General features: G+C 38.8%; 1 protein-coding gene across 2 annotated transcripts in view; it reads left to right on the plus strand.

Moving 5' to 3' along the window:
• Positions 1-15157, plus strand: part of HECW1 (HECT, C2 and WW domain containing E3 ubiquitin protein ligase 1) — a 461143-nt gene that overhangs the window by 364668 nt on the left and 81318 nt on the right. For both annotated transcript variants that reach the window (XM_010381577.2, XM_010381578.2), the window contains one exon: positions 8338-8472. In XM_010381577.2, the coding sequence (XP_010379879.1) occupies positions 8338-8472 (135 nt within the window). The remainder of the gene's footprint in view (positions 1-8337; positions 8473-15157) is intronic.

Below are 15157 nucleotides of genomic sequence, written 5' to 3' on the forward strand. Positions count from 1 at the left end.
TGAAGGAATGATTGATAATATCGTGACAGATTAGTAGTATCTGCCATTCTTTCTCTTAATGTCTCCCAAAATAATCCAAGATCAAAATTGTTAAGTGGGGGAAATAAAAGAATATCTCATTGCCAAAGCCCATTGATGAGGGGAATAGATTGAGAAAAACATGTTAGGACTGTGTCTTACAGGTTTCACCCTTGGAAAGGATATGCTGCACAGGAGGCTGAGAGTTAGGAACACAACTCCCTGAACAATGGGGTGGCCATAGCTCACTATGCAAAAGCCACCTTCATAGCTGTCCAGAGCAGGTCCTTGCCCATCACCCTGGACAATCTGCTTCTTGCTTTATCTACAAATTCAAACATGGCAACCTTTGCTTTTATTATCCACCTTGATAGGAAGTAGAAGGGCTGGGCAGAGCTGTTTGGTGTCTTTGAATGCATAGTCATCTCTACAAAGGGGACAGAGGCAAGGAGCTCAGAGCTCTGCTGCTTCAGGAGGACTGGAGCAAAGAACACACTGGCATCTGACTCATCTGCCGTCTTCAGATTCTGAGAAAGGAGGACAGAGCCTTCTGCCCAATTTAATAGAGATTGCATGTGTGCCTTACGCCTCATTCCAAGTCCGAGCTGAGGGAGGCAGTCACCATCAGAGAGGTAGGGCGGTGGGCCCCATGGGTCCTATCTTGTAGCAGACATGAGACCAAGGCAGCTTCTGCTAAGGAATGAATAAATAAAATGAGAAGGGGCCTAGGAAGAGACACTACTGCAAGAAGCAAACAGAATCTTGGTCTGACAAAAAGCATGTCTCTTTTTTCAGAAAGCATATTCTTTCTCAGAAAGTATAATTTTCTTTGGAAATTAGAACTGTTTAAAAGACATCTATTCATCTTCCATGAAATGGCACAGGAGCACATGACTTCTGTTATTAACCAAGAGGAAAAAGCCACAAACAGAAAACAAGCTGAGAGGAAACAGACATAGGTAGTCTGAAAATAGCTGTTTTAAGATTGCAGGGAAAAGCAAAAGGTAAAAATAATAGCATAGGGATAAAACAGAGCAGCACTGATGCTGTGTGAAATGTCATCACCGATATGGCGTATGAACATGGAAACAGCCCCTAAAGCAGAAGGAAGGGACCAGATTTCAATCAGTGGAGGAGACGGTAAAAAAAAAAAAAAAAAAAAAATGCAAAAACTGAAAAAAGAAAAAACTTATCTTCTCTATGCTTATCCTAACCATTCAAGTTAATGCCACAACCTTCCCTGACCCCTAGACCATATGCTCCCCCATGTCACTTACACATTTATTAGGTTTATTGCTTATTGTCTGTTTCTTGTGGCAGGATTTTAAGCTTTTTGAGAATAGAAATCTTTGTTTTGCTCACTGATAAAATATCAAGGGCCAAGAATAATGCCTAGTATATAGTTGGCACTCAATAAATCTTTGTTGCACCAATGACTTACACAGTTACCTGAGGGAAGAAACCAGAATACTAGGTACAGCAGGAATAATTAAATATTAGTGTTAATTATATTCAATATTAAAATTAAAACGTTGCTGATTTAAAATAAATTATTTAGGTGAGCAGATTCATTGGGCTCACTGAATTACAGTAAAGGTAATTAAAATACATTATATATCTACACATGTTCTGGAATGTCTTTAAATAGGAATTCTTTAAAAATCTTATCAATATACAGCCATGATAATATAAAAGTTACCTACAAAAGAATAAAACTCAGACAAGCTTCAAATTTCCCATCCTAAAAATGAAACTAGAGAAATCCACAGAGCAATGACTCCAAGATATTGATGAGAAAAGATTGCAGTCCAGTAGTCCTAAATACAGACAATGATTGTCATTCATGGGTGAAAACAGAAAAACAACCTCATGTGCAAAATCAGAGCTTACCCTACTCTTTTACCCATCCTGATTGTTACGGTTTGATAGTTTGGATATGATTTATTTGACCCCTTAAATCTCACACCAGAATTTAATCCCCACTGTGGCAGTGTTGGAGGTGGGGCCTAGTGGAAGGTGTTTGGGTCATAGGGACAGATCCTTCAGGAAGGACTGGTGCCATCCTTGCAGCAATGAGTGAGTTCTTGCTTATTAGTTCCCTCTAGAGCTGGTTGTTAAAAACAGCCTGGCACCCACTCCCTACCCGCACTCTCTCTGGCTTCCTTGGGATCTCTGCACATGGTCCCCTTCACCCTACACTGTGAGTGGAAGGAAGCAGCCTGGGGCTTTCACCAGACGCCCAGTCTTCCAATCAGCAGGATCATGAGCCAAATAAACCTTTTTTCTTTAGAAATTTCCTGGTCTCAGGTATTCCTGTATAGTGGCACAAACACACTAAGACGCTGATGAAGCACCAAAAGTCATTCTCCAGATGGATCACTAACAAATCAAAGCACGACATTAATAGTGAAAAAATGATGGTATATAAAGGACCAGTGGTGAGTATTTAAATCAATCAAATACATACCTATAAATAAAAGTAATTGTTGTTAAAATGCTTTAAAACATATTGGAAAAGTCTAAATAAAATATGTGAAAAGCTGTACAATACAAATGGAATAGTTGTATAGTAACAGTCTGGATCAATATCACCAGACTGGAATAAAAAAAAAAAAGGTAAGGAAGTGCGAAGTGGGAAGATGAGCAGGGGAAGGAAGGTTATGCTGAGTTACTAGTTGGGCTCAAGGACAATAAAACTGGATCACTTAAAAAACAAAGGCTAAATATAGTAATTTGACAAGCTTAAAAGGCAACTGTTTGTACCATTTAAAATAGAATTTTTCTCTTCCAAATTCCTTCAAAAGATAAAATCAAACAAAATAGAGTTTGTATGACAAAACACAAAAAACTGCAAAGAAGATGGAAACAATAAAAGTAAGATAACAAGTAAGTAAAGTAAAAAAGTAAGTAAAGCCAAGCATAACAGTTATGGCAATAGGTGGAAACATGATAAACTTATGTACCAAAAGGAAAACACTTTCAGCTTTGGTAACAAACAGATCCAGTTTACAAAAAGACATACCTAAGAGGTGATTTAGAAAGTTTAGAAATAAAAGAATAAATATTAATGTAGTGTGAAGACAATAACAGAAAAACCAGTGGTGCAGTATTAATATAATATAAAGGAGAGTTTCAACCATAATCCTTAAATGGGGGTCAAAGAAATATTTCATATTAATCAATGGCACAATTAAGATAAAGATATAATAATCATGTACCTTGTGAGCCAAATAATAACATATTATACTAAATAAAGAAAAATCAAGGAGAAATGAAAGGAGATGAAAGAAATACAGTTGTAGTAGGAAAATGTGTTTTATATCCATCAGTTTGACAGATTAGACAAAATAATTTGAGATTTAAACAATTTAACTTTATGTGAATGAAACATATTGATTCTTTTATTAGAAATAAAGTTTACGTGAATGAACAAACAAAATGTGGTATATATCTGCAATGAAATGTTTGTCCTTACGAAGAAATGAAATTCAGACACACGCTACAACATGAATGAACCTTGAAGACATTATGCTGAGTAAAATAAGCAAGACACAAAAGGACAAGAGTTATATGATTCCACTCATATGAGGAACCTAAAATAGTCAAACTTATAGAGATAGAAAGTAGATCAGAGGTTACCAGGGGCTTGAAGGAGTAGAAAATGAGGAGTTATTGTTTCGTGGATACAGTGTTTCAATTTGGGAAGGTGAGAAAGTGCTGGGGAAGGAGAGTGCCTATGGTTGCACAATCGTGAGAATTTATTATACTTAATGCCACTGAACTGTACACTTAAAAATGATTATCGTTTTACATATATTTTGCCACAACAACAAAAAAGAAAAAGAGCCCCCCAAAATAGAGTTGACAACTTCTTTTCATGATTGTTTTTGTAAGTGGTGATATTCTACACTCCAAAGAAAACAAAAAAGCAGAATATAATCAGGTCACATCCTATGGTCATAAAGCAATAAAACTGAATTGTAGGTAAATTTAAGCACAATCATAAAAACAAAATCTTTGCCAGCTGGAAAGTAAAAGCAATGTTTTAGATGACTCTTGGATTTAAAATAAAATAAATACTTAGAAACCGTTGAGAAATGTTGAAAATACATATGAACAATACTTAATAAAATATAGAAAGGAATACTCAAAAACTTAGTAGCATTAGAGAATTTCAGTTGATTACTTTAGGAAATGTTTTTAAAAATTACTTGATAAAAATTACTTATTTATGTATTTATTTAGTGAGACTGGGTCTCGCTCTGTCACCTAGGCTGAAGTGCAGTGGCATGATCACAGCTCACTGCAGCCTCAACTTCCTGTGCTCCAGCAATCTTCCCACCTCAGTCTCCCGAGTAGCTGGGACCACAGATGCACACCACTACGCCTAGCTTTTTTTGGTATATTTTTTGTATATTTTTGGTAGAGACAGGTTTTTGCCATGTTGCCCAGGCTAGTCTCAAGCTTCCAAGTTCAAGAGATCCACCTGCTTTGGCCTCCCAAAGTGCTGGGATTACAGGTGTGATGAATACACATTTATATTTTAAAAACAAATACCCTGGGTCAACTAAGAATGTAAATAGGTTTTCATGACCTAATAAAGCCTCCTTTAAAACAGTGGACATCTTATTGTACAATTGGGCCTAGTAATTTTCCCTTAAAAATCAAGAATAAGAAAAGATTTCAACCACCACTTACTTAATGTTGTTCTAGAAGTATTCACCAATATTACAAAACAGGAGGTAAAAATGAAGGAGTCCTCCTAAAGAAGGAGACAAAATTAACATGATTTGCAATTAAAAATCAAAGAGGATATACTTAAAAGAGTCGTTTATTTGATGGAAGCATTTAATGTGATGAGCAGACAGAAAGTAAATACACAAATAATAACTTTCCTGAGTACCAACAATGAAGGGTTATAAAACATTACAGGAAAAGATGCACTCAGAATAGCATATTAAATAGACAATATTAAATACCTATAAATCATCTTAACCAGAAAGATGTGTCTTTCAGTAAAACGACTACAAAACTGTACTAAGAAGAAAATTCTTTAATAGACATGTTCAGAAATGGGAAATGGTTACACAAACTCTCACAAGGAACGAATTCTCTCCAAAATCATTTGCAGTCTCAAAGTGATTCTAAACAAAATCCTGATAGAACTATTTTTGGAACTTAATAAAATTTGTATTAGTTCCTCTGGAAAAATGAAAGCAAACAGACAAGAATATGTAAGAAAATCTTGGAAAAGAAAGGGGAAACTTGCCCTACAGACGTTAATAATTGGAATAGTGCGGTACCAGTGAAAAGCCTCAGACCATTGGAACAAATAAAATATCCTGAAACAGACAGTAGTATTTATAAGAAATGTATTTATAATAAAACAATAGGAAATGAATGATTTGGAAAAATGAGCTCTCTGATAAAAAATATCAAACTATAACTTAATATTATACCAAAATAAGTTTCAGAAAGGTGAAAGATTTAGTGTTAACGATTAACTCACCTAAAGCTAGAAAAATATAGTTAAACACTTAACTGACCCCTGGAGAGAAATGATTGAGAGATTTGAATACATAGGAATATTAAAAATTCAGTGTATTAGAAAATAAAGCAAACAAAAATCAAAAGCAAATTTGAAAGCAGATGTATAACTTAGCACATGGATAATAAATAAGAAAACTTTAACATCCCAACAACAATAACAAAAGAGGGAACAGACATCGCAGGCAATACACTAAGGAAGGAATTGACTAATTAGCCTATAAGAAAATGTTTTTCTTTTGTAAATTCCCTGGGAAATTGTAATTCATCATTATTTACCATGTAACATTTCTAAGAGTTCTTTCAAAATTAGTATTTGTGAGAGAATTATAAAGAGGAAGATTCATGAACTAATGGTAACATGATAAATCTGAACAACTGCTGTGAAGATAGTTTATTAGTATGGATCAATAATCATAAATATTTTTCTAACTTTAACCAAGTAATTAATTCAACTTTTAGAAATGCATACCAAAGAATTGCCACAGATACACAAATATAAGGAACCTATTTAATTTAATTTATAAACATCTCAGCATGTATTTGAATAATGAAAAGTCTATTTTTAATATTTATTAGTTTAGCTTACACTTGTGTGTTTAAAATGCATGTTGATGCATTTTGTTTTTTCCCATTCCCATTTAAGTCTCATTCCATTTCCTTGTGTTTTTTACATCACTAGTGTCATTTTTTTAGTCCTCTACCAATTTTTCAAGGGTATATTATCTTCAGTTCCAATTGAACATACAGCTCTTTTTGAATCTGTGTGGGTTGCTGTCTTGGGGAATTTTACTGCAAGTCACAAATATTGATTCGCATGATATTAGAAGTGTTGTTATTTACCTTTTTCCTGGGGGGTATATTTTTATCTCAATAAACCACTTCCTGTATGAGTTTTTATAAAGCTCTTTAAACTGCTTGTTTACAATGACATCCAATAGTTGAAATTATAAGCTTACACCTTCCAAGAATAATTTCTAAATCTGTATAAAATTTATTTAACTACTTTTGTCAGGTTAACCTAAAAATATCTAAAACTAGCATTGATTGAGGTCGTTTAAAGCTGGTATGACTTCACCAAATGTTACTGTTCATTGAAAAGAGAGTGATTAAAAAGTTGTCTTATAGTACAAAGGGTTTGTTGAAAAAAAAAAGCTAATAACTTTCTTTTTTATGAGAGATAATTTTAAATTTAAAGAACAATGTTGCCGTATATTGGAATATATACAGTAATCAGACATGGCACAAGGATTTATATTCAAGAGTGTTTGCCCAGGCACAGTGGCTCACAGTGGCCTGTAACCCCAGCACTTTGGGGAGGATGAGGCAGGCAGATCATCTGAGGTCAGGAGTTCAAGACGAGCCTGACCAACATGGAGAAACCTCATCTCTACTAAAAATACAAAATTAGCTGGGCATGGTGGTGTGCGCCTGTAATCCCAGCTACTCGGGAGGCTGAGGCAGGAGAATCACTTGAACCCAGGAGGCAGAGGTTGCAGTGAGCCTAGATCGTGCCACTGCACTCCAGCCTGGGTGACAGGCAACAAGAGTGAAACTCTGTCTCAAAAAAAAAAAAAAAAAAAAAAAAAAAAGTGTTCATTGAAGCATTATTTTAAAACAGTAAAAAACTCAAATGGCTAACAATTAAGAGTACTAAAATTAATTGTTATACTTCCATCAAACTTAATATCATGTAGTCATTAAAATTCTCTGTTAAAAGAACACTTAATAATTTAGGGAAATACTTACAAAATAGTAAGTGAAAAAATGTGGAGAAAATATGTATATATTTATATGTATGGAAAAGAAAAAACTGAGGAGAAAAAAATATTTTGGTGATTATCTTTAGATGCTGATATTTGGGGTGATTTTTATTATCTTCTTTCTACTTTTTTATCTTTTTAAAGTTTTTTCTCAGTGAAAATATACACATTCTGTAATAAAAAAGAACATTTATCTTAAATGGAAATAAAATACTCTACAAATTAATTACTAGTATTATCTTAACCCAGTAAAGACTCTATTGCTGTCATTTGTCATGTTGAATAAAGTATTATAATCACTACTTAGAAACTCCATGAACCATGTAGAGTGCTTATCTATGACTGATACGGCTTCATTCAGCTACTGAGCAAACAGGCACAGTGTCCTGTTCCCCATCTAGATCAGTGGTCTCCAACCTTTTTGACACCAGGGACCAGTTTTGTGGAAGACAATTTTTCCATGGATGGGAGGGTAGGGGATAGTTTTAGGAAGACTCAAGCATGTTACATTTATTATCATTTTATTTGTATTATTATTACACAACAACATATAATGAAATAATCCTATAGCTCACCGTAATGTACAATCAGTAGGAGCCCTGAGCTGGTTTTTCTGTGATTAGATGCTGCCATCTGGGGGTAATGAGAGATGGTGACAGATCATCAGGCATTGGATTCTCATAAGGAGTGTGCAACCTAAATCCCACACATGCGCAGTTCACAATGGGGTTTGCGCTCCTATGAGAATCTGATGGCACCGCTGATCTGACAGGAGGTGGAGCTCAGGTGGTAATAATGCTCACTTGCCGGTGGCTCACCTCCTGCTGTGCAGCCTCCTTTAGCCTGAACTAGATAGATGAGTTTTGAGTAGATTAAAAAAGGAAGTAGGGGGTAGGGGAGGCTGGGCAGAAATAACCTGAGGCCTGGGCCCTGTAGCACTCCTGTATATTACTGACTCCATTTTGGCCTTTTCTCACACATGGTGCTTTTTTCACTGGTCTGTTTGCAGTCTTTTTTCGTGGACCACAACAGTCGAGCTACCACTTTCATTGACCCCCGAATCCCTCTTCAGAACGGTCGTCTTCCCAATCATCTAACTCACCGACAGCACCTCCAGAGGCTCCGAAGTTACAGCGCTGGAGAGGTAACCCTCCCTACACCCCACCCTACTGTTCTCTGGTCACAGTCTCTGCCTCTTCCATGGGGGCAGAACAATTCTTTAGTGGCTAGGATCTAGGGTTGCCTGCGCTGGAAGAGACTAAGCCATACGCACCCTGCTCTGTAGAAGAATGATGACCGGGACGCCCACTTAACACCCCAGACCTTCACCCCATCTCTACTAAAAAAAATACAAAAAATTAGCCGAGCGTGGTGGCGGGCACCTGTAGTCCCAGCTACTCGGTAAGAGGTAACTGTCTTCAGTTACCTTTTCTGCCTTGCCTTTTTTCCCACACAATCACCACTACTGAAAACCTGTCTAGTTGAAAGAAAATTGAAAATGCAATGTCGGGAGATCCCTACACTTATAGCTGGAGCTGTGCCTCCTGAGGCCTGTCACGTGTGAATACATGGAACTGCTATGTTATGTCTAACTTTAAACTTCTACCTCTCCATAACATCCTAGAAAATACTTCCATAATGTATCCATGGACTAGAAACTAGGGGAAATTAACCAGGCCACAGGAAGTGGTGCTCTATTCCTACTGGACTCCCACTCTACCATGTGCTCTTTCCTTGGCAGCACTTTGTGGCTACCATGAAGGGCTGAGCATCACTTCATTGCTTTTCTGAATTAGTATCTATATCCCATACTCTTCCTGTCCTTCTTTCTTGAGCCAAAACTCAAAACATAGCTCTTTGTTTGCTCCTGATCAGTTCCTGACAATATCATGAGCAAATCTCTTTTTAAGTCCTAACTGACATTTCCCAAGTATCTGTGCCTTCTTTTTGTGGAAACCACCAGGATCTCAAGAGATGTGGTCTCTGAGAACTACTTTGCATAAAACAGCTTTTAGAATTGGATTATAATCAGGTTAAAAAATGAAAAACATGGTGTAGGAAGGAAAGGAATAGATGTGTATGTAGGTGAGTAAGTGTGTGTGTGTGTGTGTGTGTGTGTGTGTGCATGTGTGTGGTGGGTGTGTGTGTGTGTATATATATATGTAGAGAGAAAGAGAGAGATACTTATATCCCACAGTGAGTCATTCCAGGGAGAACCAGGGAGTTTCTCTCCAGAGAAACTGAGAAGATAACAATTCACCCTGCAGCCACCTCCTCCAGATAGCAAACATAAGTCTCAAGGGAAGAGCCTATTGTTGATGTATCGGCACTAGTTATTTACCACTTTTTCAGAAGGAGTCCTCAGTATACTCTGAGAAACATAACTGTTTCCAACCAGTGGCACTCATGGCTTAATGCCAGTGTGATAAAATGAATTTTGTTTTCATGGAGTCGTCTGAAGTATCATTGTTTCAGGAGACTGCTGAAAGCATGCTAAATCTTTCTTTCTTCATATGCATAAGGTGTATGTGACCAGGCAGAGAGGGAGTACTACACATCCCTGAGCATTACATGAGTGTCAGGATTTGCTAGATGCAGATGTGTTCACAGACTACAGAAAGCAATGCCCCAGCTTCCCAGTTCAACATGCATAGTCTCTCTCCCTGGTGGCATTCCTGTAACACTCCACAAACTACAAGGTGGATTGTCTTGAGATTATAGGGAATAAATTCAAAATTCTTCATGAATTTGAATATACCATTTAAATTTACTTAAAACGTTCAAGCTCTTTAATCTCATTAAGAGAATTTCAGTATCCACATAGGGTGACTACATGTGATAAAGTAGCTGAGTACTGCAGACAGATTCACTGCCAATAAAACAAAAACTTCAGTTGTGCAAGATGAATTCCCTAAAATACAGATCTCTTACAATGACAAGAAATTAATCTGAAATGTAAATATTTAAAACCTTTCTAACTGAAATAACAAGACTGAAACCATGGACATCACTTGCATTACCTGTTTTAAAACATGTGTTTGATGGGATTGAAAAGCCCGAATAGAGTGAATTTAATATCATTTAAATCATTAATATCATTTGCCATAACATGTATGGCAAAGTGCCATCTGTATCAGTTACGATCTAGCTGGGGCCGGGCGCAGTGGCTCACACCTGTAATCCCAGCACTTTGGGAGGCCGAGGTGGGCAGATCACGAGGTCAGGAGATCCAGATCATCCTAGCTAACACGGTGAAACCCTGTCTCTACTAAAAAAAATACAAAAAATTAGCCTAGCATGGTGGCGGGCGCCTGTAGTCCCAGCTACTCAGGAGGCTGAGGCAGGAGAATGGCGTGAACCCGGGAGGTGGAGCTTACAGTGAGCTGAGAGAGCGCCACTGCACTCCAGCCTAGGCGACAGAGCGAGACTCCGTCTCAAAAAAAATAAATAAATAAATAACTAGCTGGAAGACTCTAACACATACGACGAAAGGGCGTTGCTGTGCAATAGCCATCTGTCTGCTTCCTAATGCATCCACCCTGACTGTTCGTCACATTTCCAAACCTCATCCATCCCTGTGCCCATCCTCTCTCTTCTGGTAGCTTTTGACTGACACAAGGGGACACTAAAAAAAGCAACAGAGAGAGAAGCCAAGAGGCAGAGGGTATCTGATCCAGAGGCAGTGCACCAGAGAAAACAAAGACTCAGCCTCTAAGAAAATAAATATGTGGTTCCTCCCACTGCAAGAGCCCTCAGCCTAGGGACAAGGAGACAGAGGGACTCTGGTATCAAAATAGAGGGGAGTGGGTGGTAGGAAATGTTGACTGCATTTGCTGTGATGTGATTTGGCTCAGTGAAAATTGATTTCATGCTTGGCTTGCTATGAGCACTGTGGAATGCAAAGTATGAGACAATCCCTGCCTTGGAGAAGTTTGTATTCCATTTTTGAAGCCAGGCCAAAAATACAGAGTTAAGTAACAAGAGAAATCAGAATATGGTTGAGTGGCAAGAGAGATGTTAGGATAAGTGCCACAAAAGTTCAAAAGAAACCAAAGAAAAGTATCTTTTAAAATAAGGTACCTGGCATGCCTGTAATGCAAACACTTTGGGAAGCTGAGATGGGAGAATCGCTTGAGCCTAGGAGTTTGTGACCAGCCTGGTCAGCATGGTGAGACCCTTTCTCTACAAAAAATTTAAAAATTAGTCTGGTGTGGTGGCTTGCGCCTGTGGTCCTAGCTACTTGGGAGGCTGAAGTGGGAGGATGGCTTGAGCCTGGGAGGTAGAGGCTGAAGCAAAATGTGTTCACACCACTGCACTCCAGCCTAGGCAACAGTGCAAGACTCTGTCTCAACAAAACAAAACAAATAATCAAGTAAAATAAGGTACCTGACTAGAACTTGAAAACTGGTAGAATAGCTACAAAGGATGGGGAAAGGAAGCCTTACAGAGCACAGCCTAAGCAAAGGTGCAGAGGTCGGATTGAGAAAGGCTCACAGAGAGACAGTGACTAGTTCAGTCTGAGCTGAGCAGCAGGTCCCCACTTGCTGTGCCTTGGTTTTCAGAAAACTTTAGTGCTGCATGGAAGAGTTGGAACTTTTTAAAGGGACCCCTGAATGAATTTGAGGAAAGTAATTGAATCACCCATTGTTTCAGGGTAAAATAATCCCTAAAACACATTTTGAGAGATAAGGAAAGACTCTTGGCATTTGGGGCAGGACAATTCTCTGATGTGTGGAATCGTCCCATTACATGGCAGGACGTTTTTTTCCTGACCCCATCCATTGAATGTCAGGAGTGCCCCCACTTCCCTAGTCATTATGACAAAACAAAACAGAACAGCCCCCCAGCATTTCCACACACCCCTAGATGGTAGTATTTCCCCAGTGAAGAACCATTGTTTTACAGTCTAGTAAACTGAAATGCCAAGAGCTCACTTCACACAGGGAGTTCAGGACCACAGCTCAGGTTTCCCAACAGCCATCCATGCAAACTCATTTTGTTGTTGTTGTTGTTGTTGAGATAGAGTCTCGCTCTGTCACCCAGGCTGGAGTGCAGTGGCACAATCTCGGCTCACTGCAACCTCTGCCTCCTGGGTTCAAGTGATTCTCCTGCCTCAGCCTCCCAAGTAGTTGGGATTACAGGCATGCACCACCATACCTGGCTAATTTTTGTATTTTCAGTGGAGACGGGGTTTCACTATGTTGGCCAAGCTGGTCTCGAACTCTTGACCTCAAGTGATCTGCCTGCCTCAGCCTCCCAAAGTGCTGGGATTACAGACGTGAGCCACCACACCCGGCCACAAACTTATATTTTTAAAAGAAGACTATGAAAGCCAAGAACAGGAAGGGCTGTGGCAAAGAGGGATTCGAGAGAGGCCTGCTGGAGACCACTGCCACAAGCAGATGGAAGGGGATGAGGCCGCGTTGAGGTGACAAAGAGAGAAAACAAAGGGCAGCCCATGGGGAGAAGCCTCAAGAAAGTCAGGAGGTGTGGAGGAAAAAGTCACTAGGACTTGAGTCTGCAGACAGGCATTCCAGCTCCAGCATGTCCACAGAAGAGCTGGGTATCAATCTATGTTCATTCCTCCCCTGCTAGCGACCCCAGCTTCCTCTGCAAATGGGTGACCACTAACGTGTGTTCCAGCTCTGTGATTCTCAGAGTCTGTGGGGCTTGATTCCACGTCTTCAGGACCGCGTAACTATGAGTCCCATTAACAGCACAGAGCTAAGAGGAACAGGAAAGGCAGGAAGGGAGGATGGCAGGTTTGTCTTTAGGCAAGTTGATAATGTGTGTGAAAAATAGCAGGATATCTGATTAGATATGACAGTTCAACAGATGGAAATATGACACTCAGGAATCATCAGTGGGTTATTTCCACAATCCATTGTTTTTCTGTGTCCTATATCACAGGCAACAGGGAATTAAGCTATAGATATTTCTTAGACTACAACTTACAAGTGCGGGTATTTTCTGTTCACCTACATAAGCCATTCTCTTGAGTGTTATTGAGCAGTTGATTTTTTATAAATTGCATGTAAGGACAAAATTAAAGTGAGTTTCTCTATTAAGGATCCTAAATGGTAAAATGTTTTTCTCCAAACCCCAATGGCAGATTATTAATAGAAACATTGGTAAAAATCTTTTGGGTTCTCCTTTACCTCACCTGGAAAATTTTCAGACAGATTCCTGAAAGCAGTTATTATAAATAGAGGATTTATACATAAAAAGATCGTTATTTGACACTTTGACTTGCATTTTAATGCGGAGGCACATCTGTCTGCAATATATTCAAGCATCAGCAAAGTAGGACTTACCTCTCCTCAGAATGTGTGACCAGAATAGGTCACAGATAAGTGGAGTGCTGTGAATACTGGATCCCATCTTAGCAAAGAAATCACAAAAGGGTAACACATTTGCCTTGTTTACACTGCAATTCCTAATATAAGTTGACATCAATAAGGAAGGATAAGCAGAGCACATACTTTTCATTTATTTTGCCATCTTATCTTGGTCAGGTTAGAAAATTGTTAGTCATAGAAAATTTCTGGAAGGTACACACCCAAAAAAAAGCTTGACAGTGACTGCCTCAGGAAAGGGCAAGAGTCTAACAGGGAAGAGAAACCTGCGTCTCACTTTAGAAGCAGAAGTCACTCTTAGTCATTCTTTGCAGCGAGCTTCTTTGATGGCAAAAGTCATTTCATTGGCTCTGGTGACATGCAGGAACCTTCATTCAGGAAGCTTGCTTTTGGGGAGAGTAATCACTGCATTGCTTCTTAAAATCGGTCATTTTCCTCTTGGTTCAATATAACCTGCACTTGGTCACAGGTTTGGCTGGAAGTTTGTAAAATTCAGACAACTTTGAACATGAACTTTTTAATTACAGTCATACATCACTTAACAGCAGGGATACATTCTGAGAATGTTGTTGTTAGGCAATCTTGTCATTGTGGACATCCTAGAGTACACTTACACAAACCTAGATGGTACAGCCTACCACACACCTAGGCTATATGGTATGGCCTATGGCTCCCAGGCTGCAAACCTGTGCAGCATATTAACTGTACAGAATCCTGTAGGCAGTTGTAACACAATGGTATTTGTGCCTCTAAACATATCTAAACACAGAAAAGGTAAAGTAAAAATACAGTATAAAGATTTTAAAAATAGCATACCCGTATAGGACACTTACAGTGAATGGAGTTTGAAGGACTGGAAGTTGCTCTGGGAGAGTCAGTGAGTGAGTGATGGTGAGGCCTAGGGCATTACTGTACACTACTGTAGAATATAAATACTGTGCACTTAGGCTACGCTAAATTTTTTTTTATTATTATACATTAAGTTGTGGGGTACATGTGCACAATGTGCAGGTTTGTTACATAGGTATACATGTGCCATGTTGGTTTGCTGCATCCATTAACTCGTCATTTACATTAGGCATTTCTCCTAATGCTCTCCTTCCCCCCCCCCCCCCGCCCCGCCAACCCCACTACAGGCCCCTGTGTGTGATGTTCCCCTCCCTATGTCCATGTGTTCTCATTGTTCAACTCCCACTCATGAGTGAGGACATGCGGTGTTTAGTTTTCTCTTCTTGTGTTAGTTTGCTGAGAATGATGGTTTCCAGTTTTATCCATGTCCCTGCAAAGGACATGAACTCATCCTTTATTATGGCTGCATAGTATTCCATGGTGTATATGTGCCACATTTTCTTTATCCAGTTCATCACTGATGGGCATTTGGGTTGATTCAATTTTTTTTTTCTTTTTTTTTGAGATGGAATCTCACCTTGTCTCCCAGGCTGGAGTGCAATGGCATGATCTCGGCTCACTGCA

This window comes from Rhinopithecus roxellana, chromosome 6, assembly GCF_007565055.1.
Source record: "Rhinopithecus roxellana isolate Shanxi Qingling chromosome 6, ASM756505v1, whole genome shotgun sequence".
NCBI classification, from domain to species: domain Eukaryota; kingdom Metazoa; phylum Chordata; class Mammalia; order Primates; family Cercopithecidae; genus Rhinopithecus; species Rhinopithecus roxellana.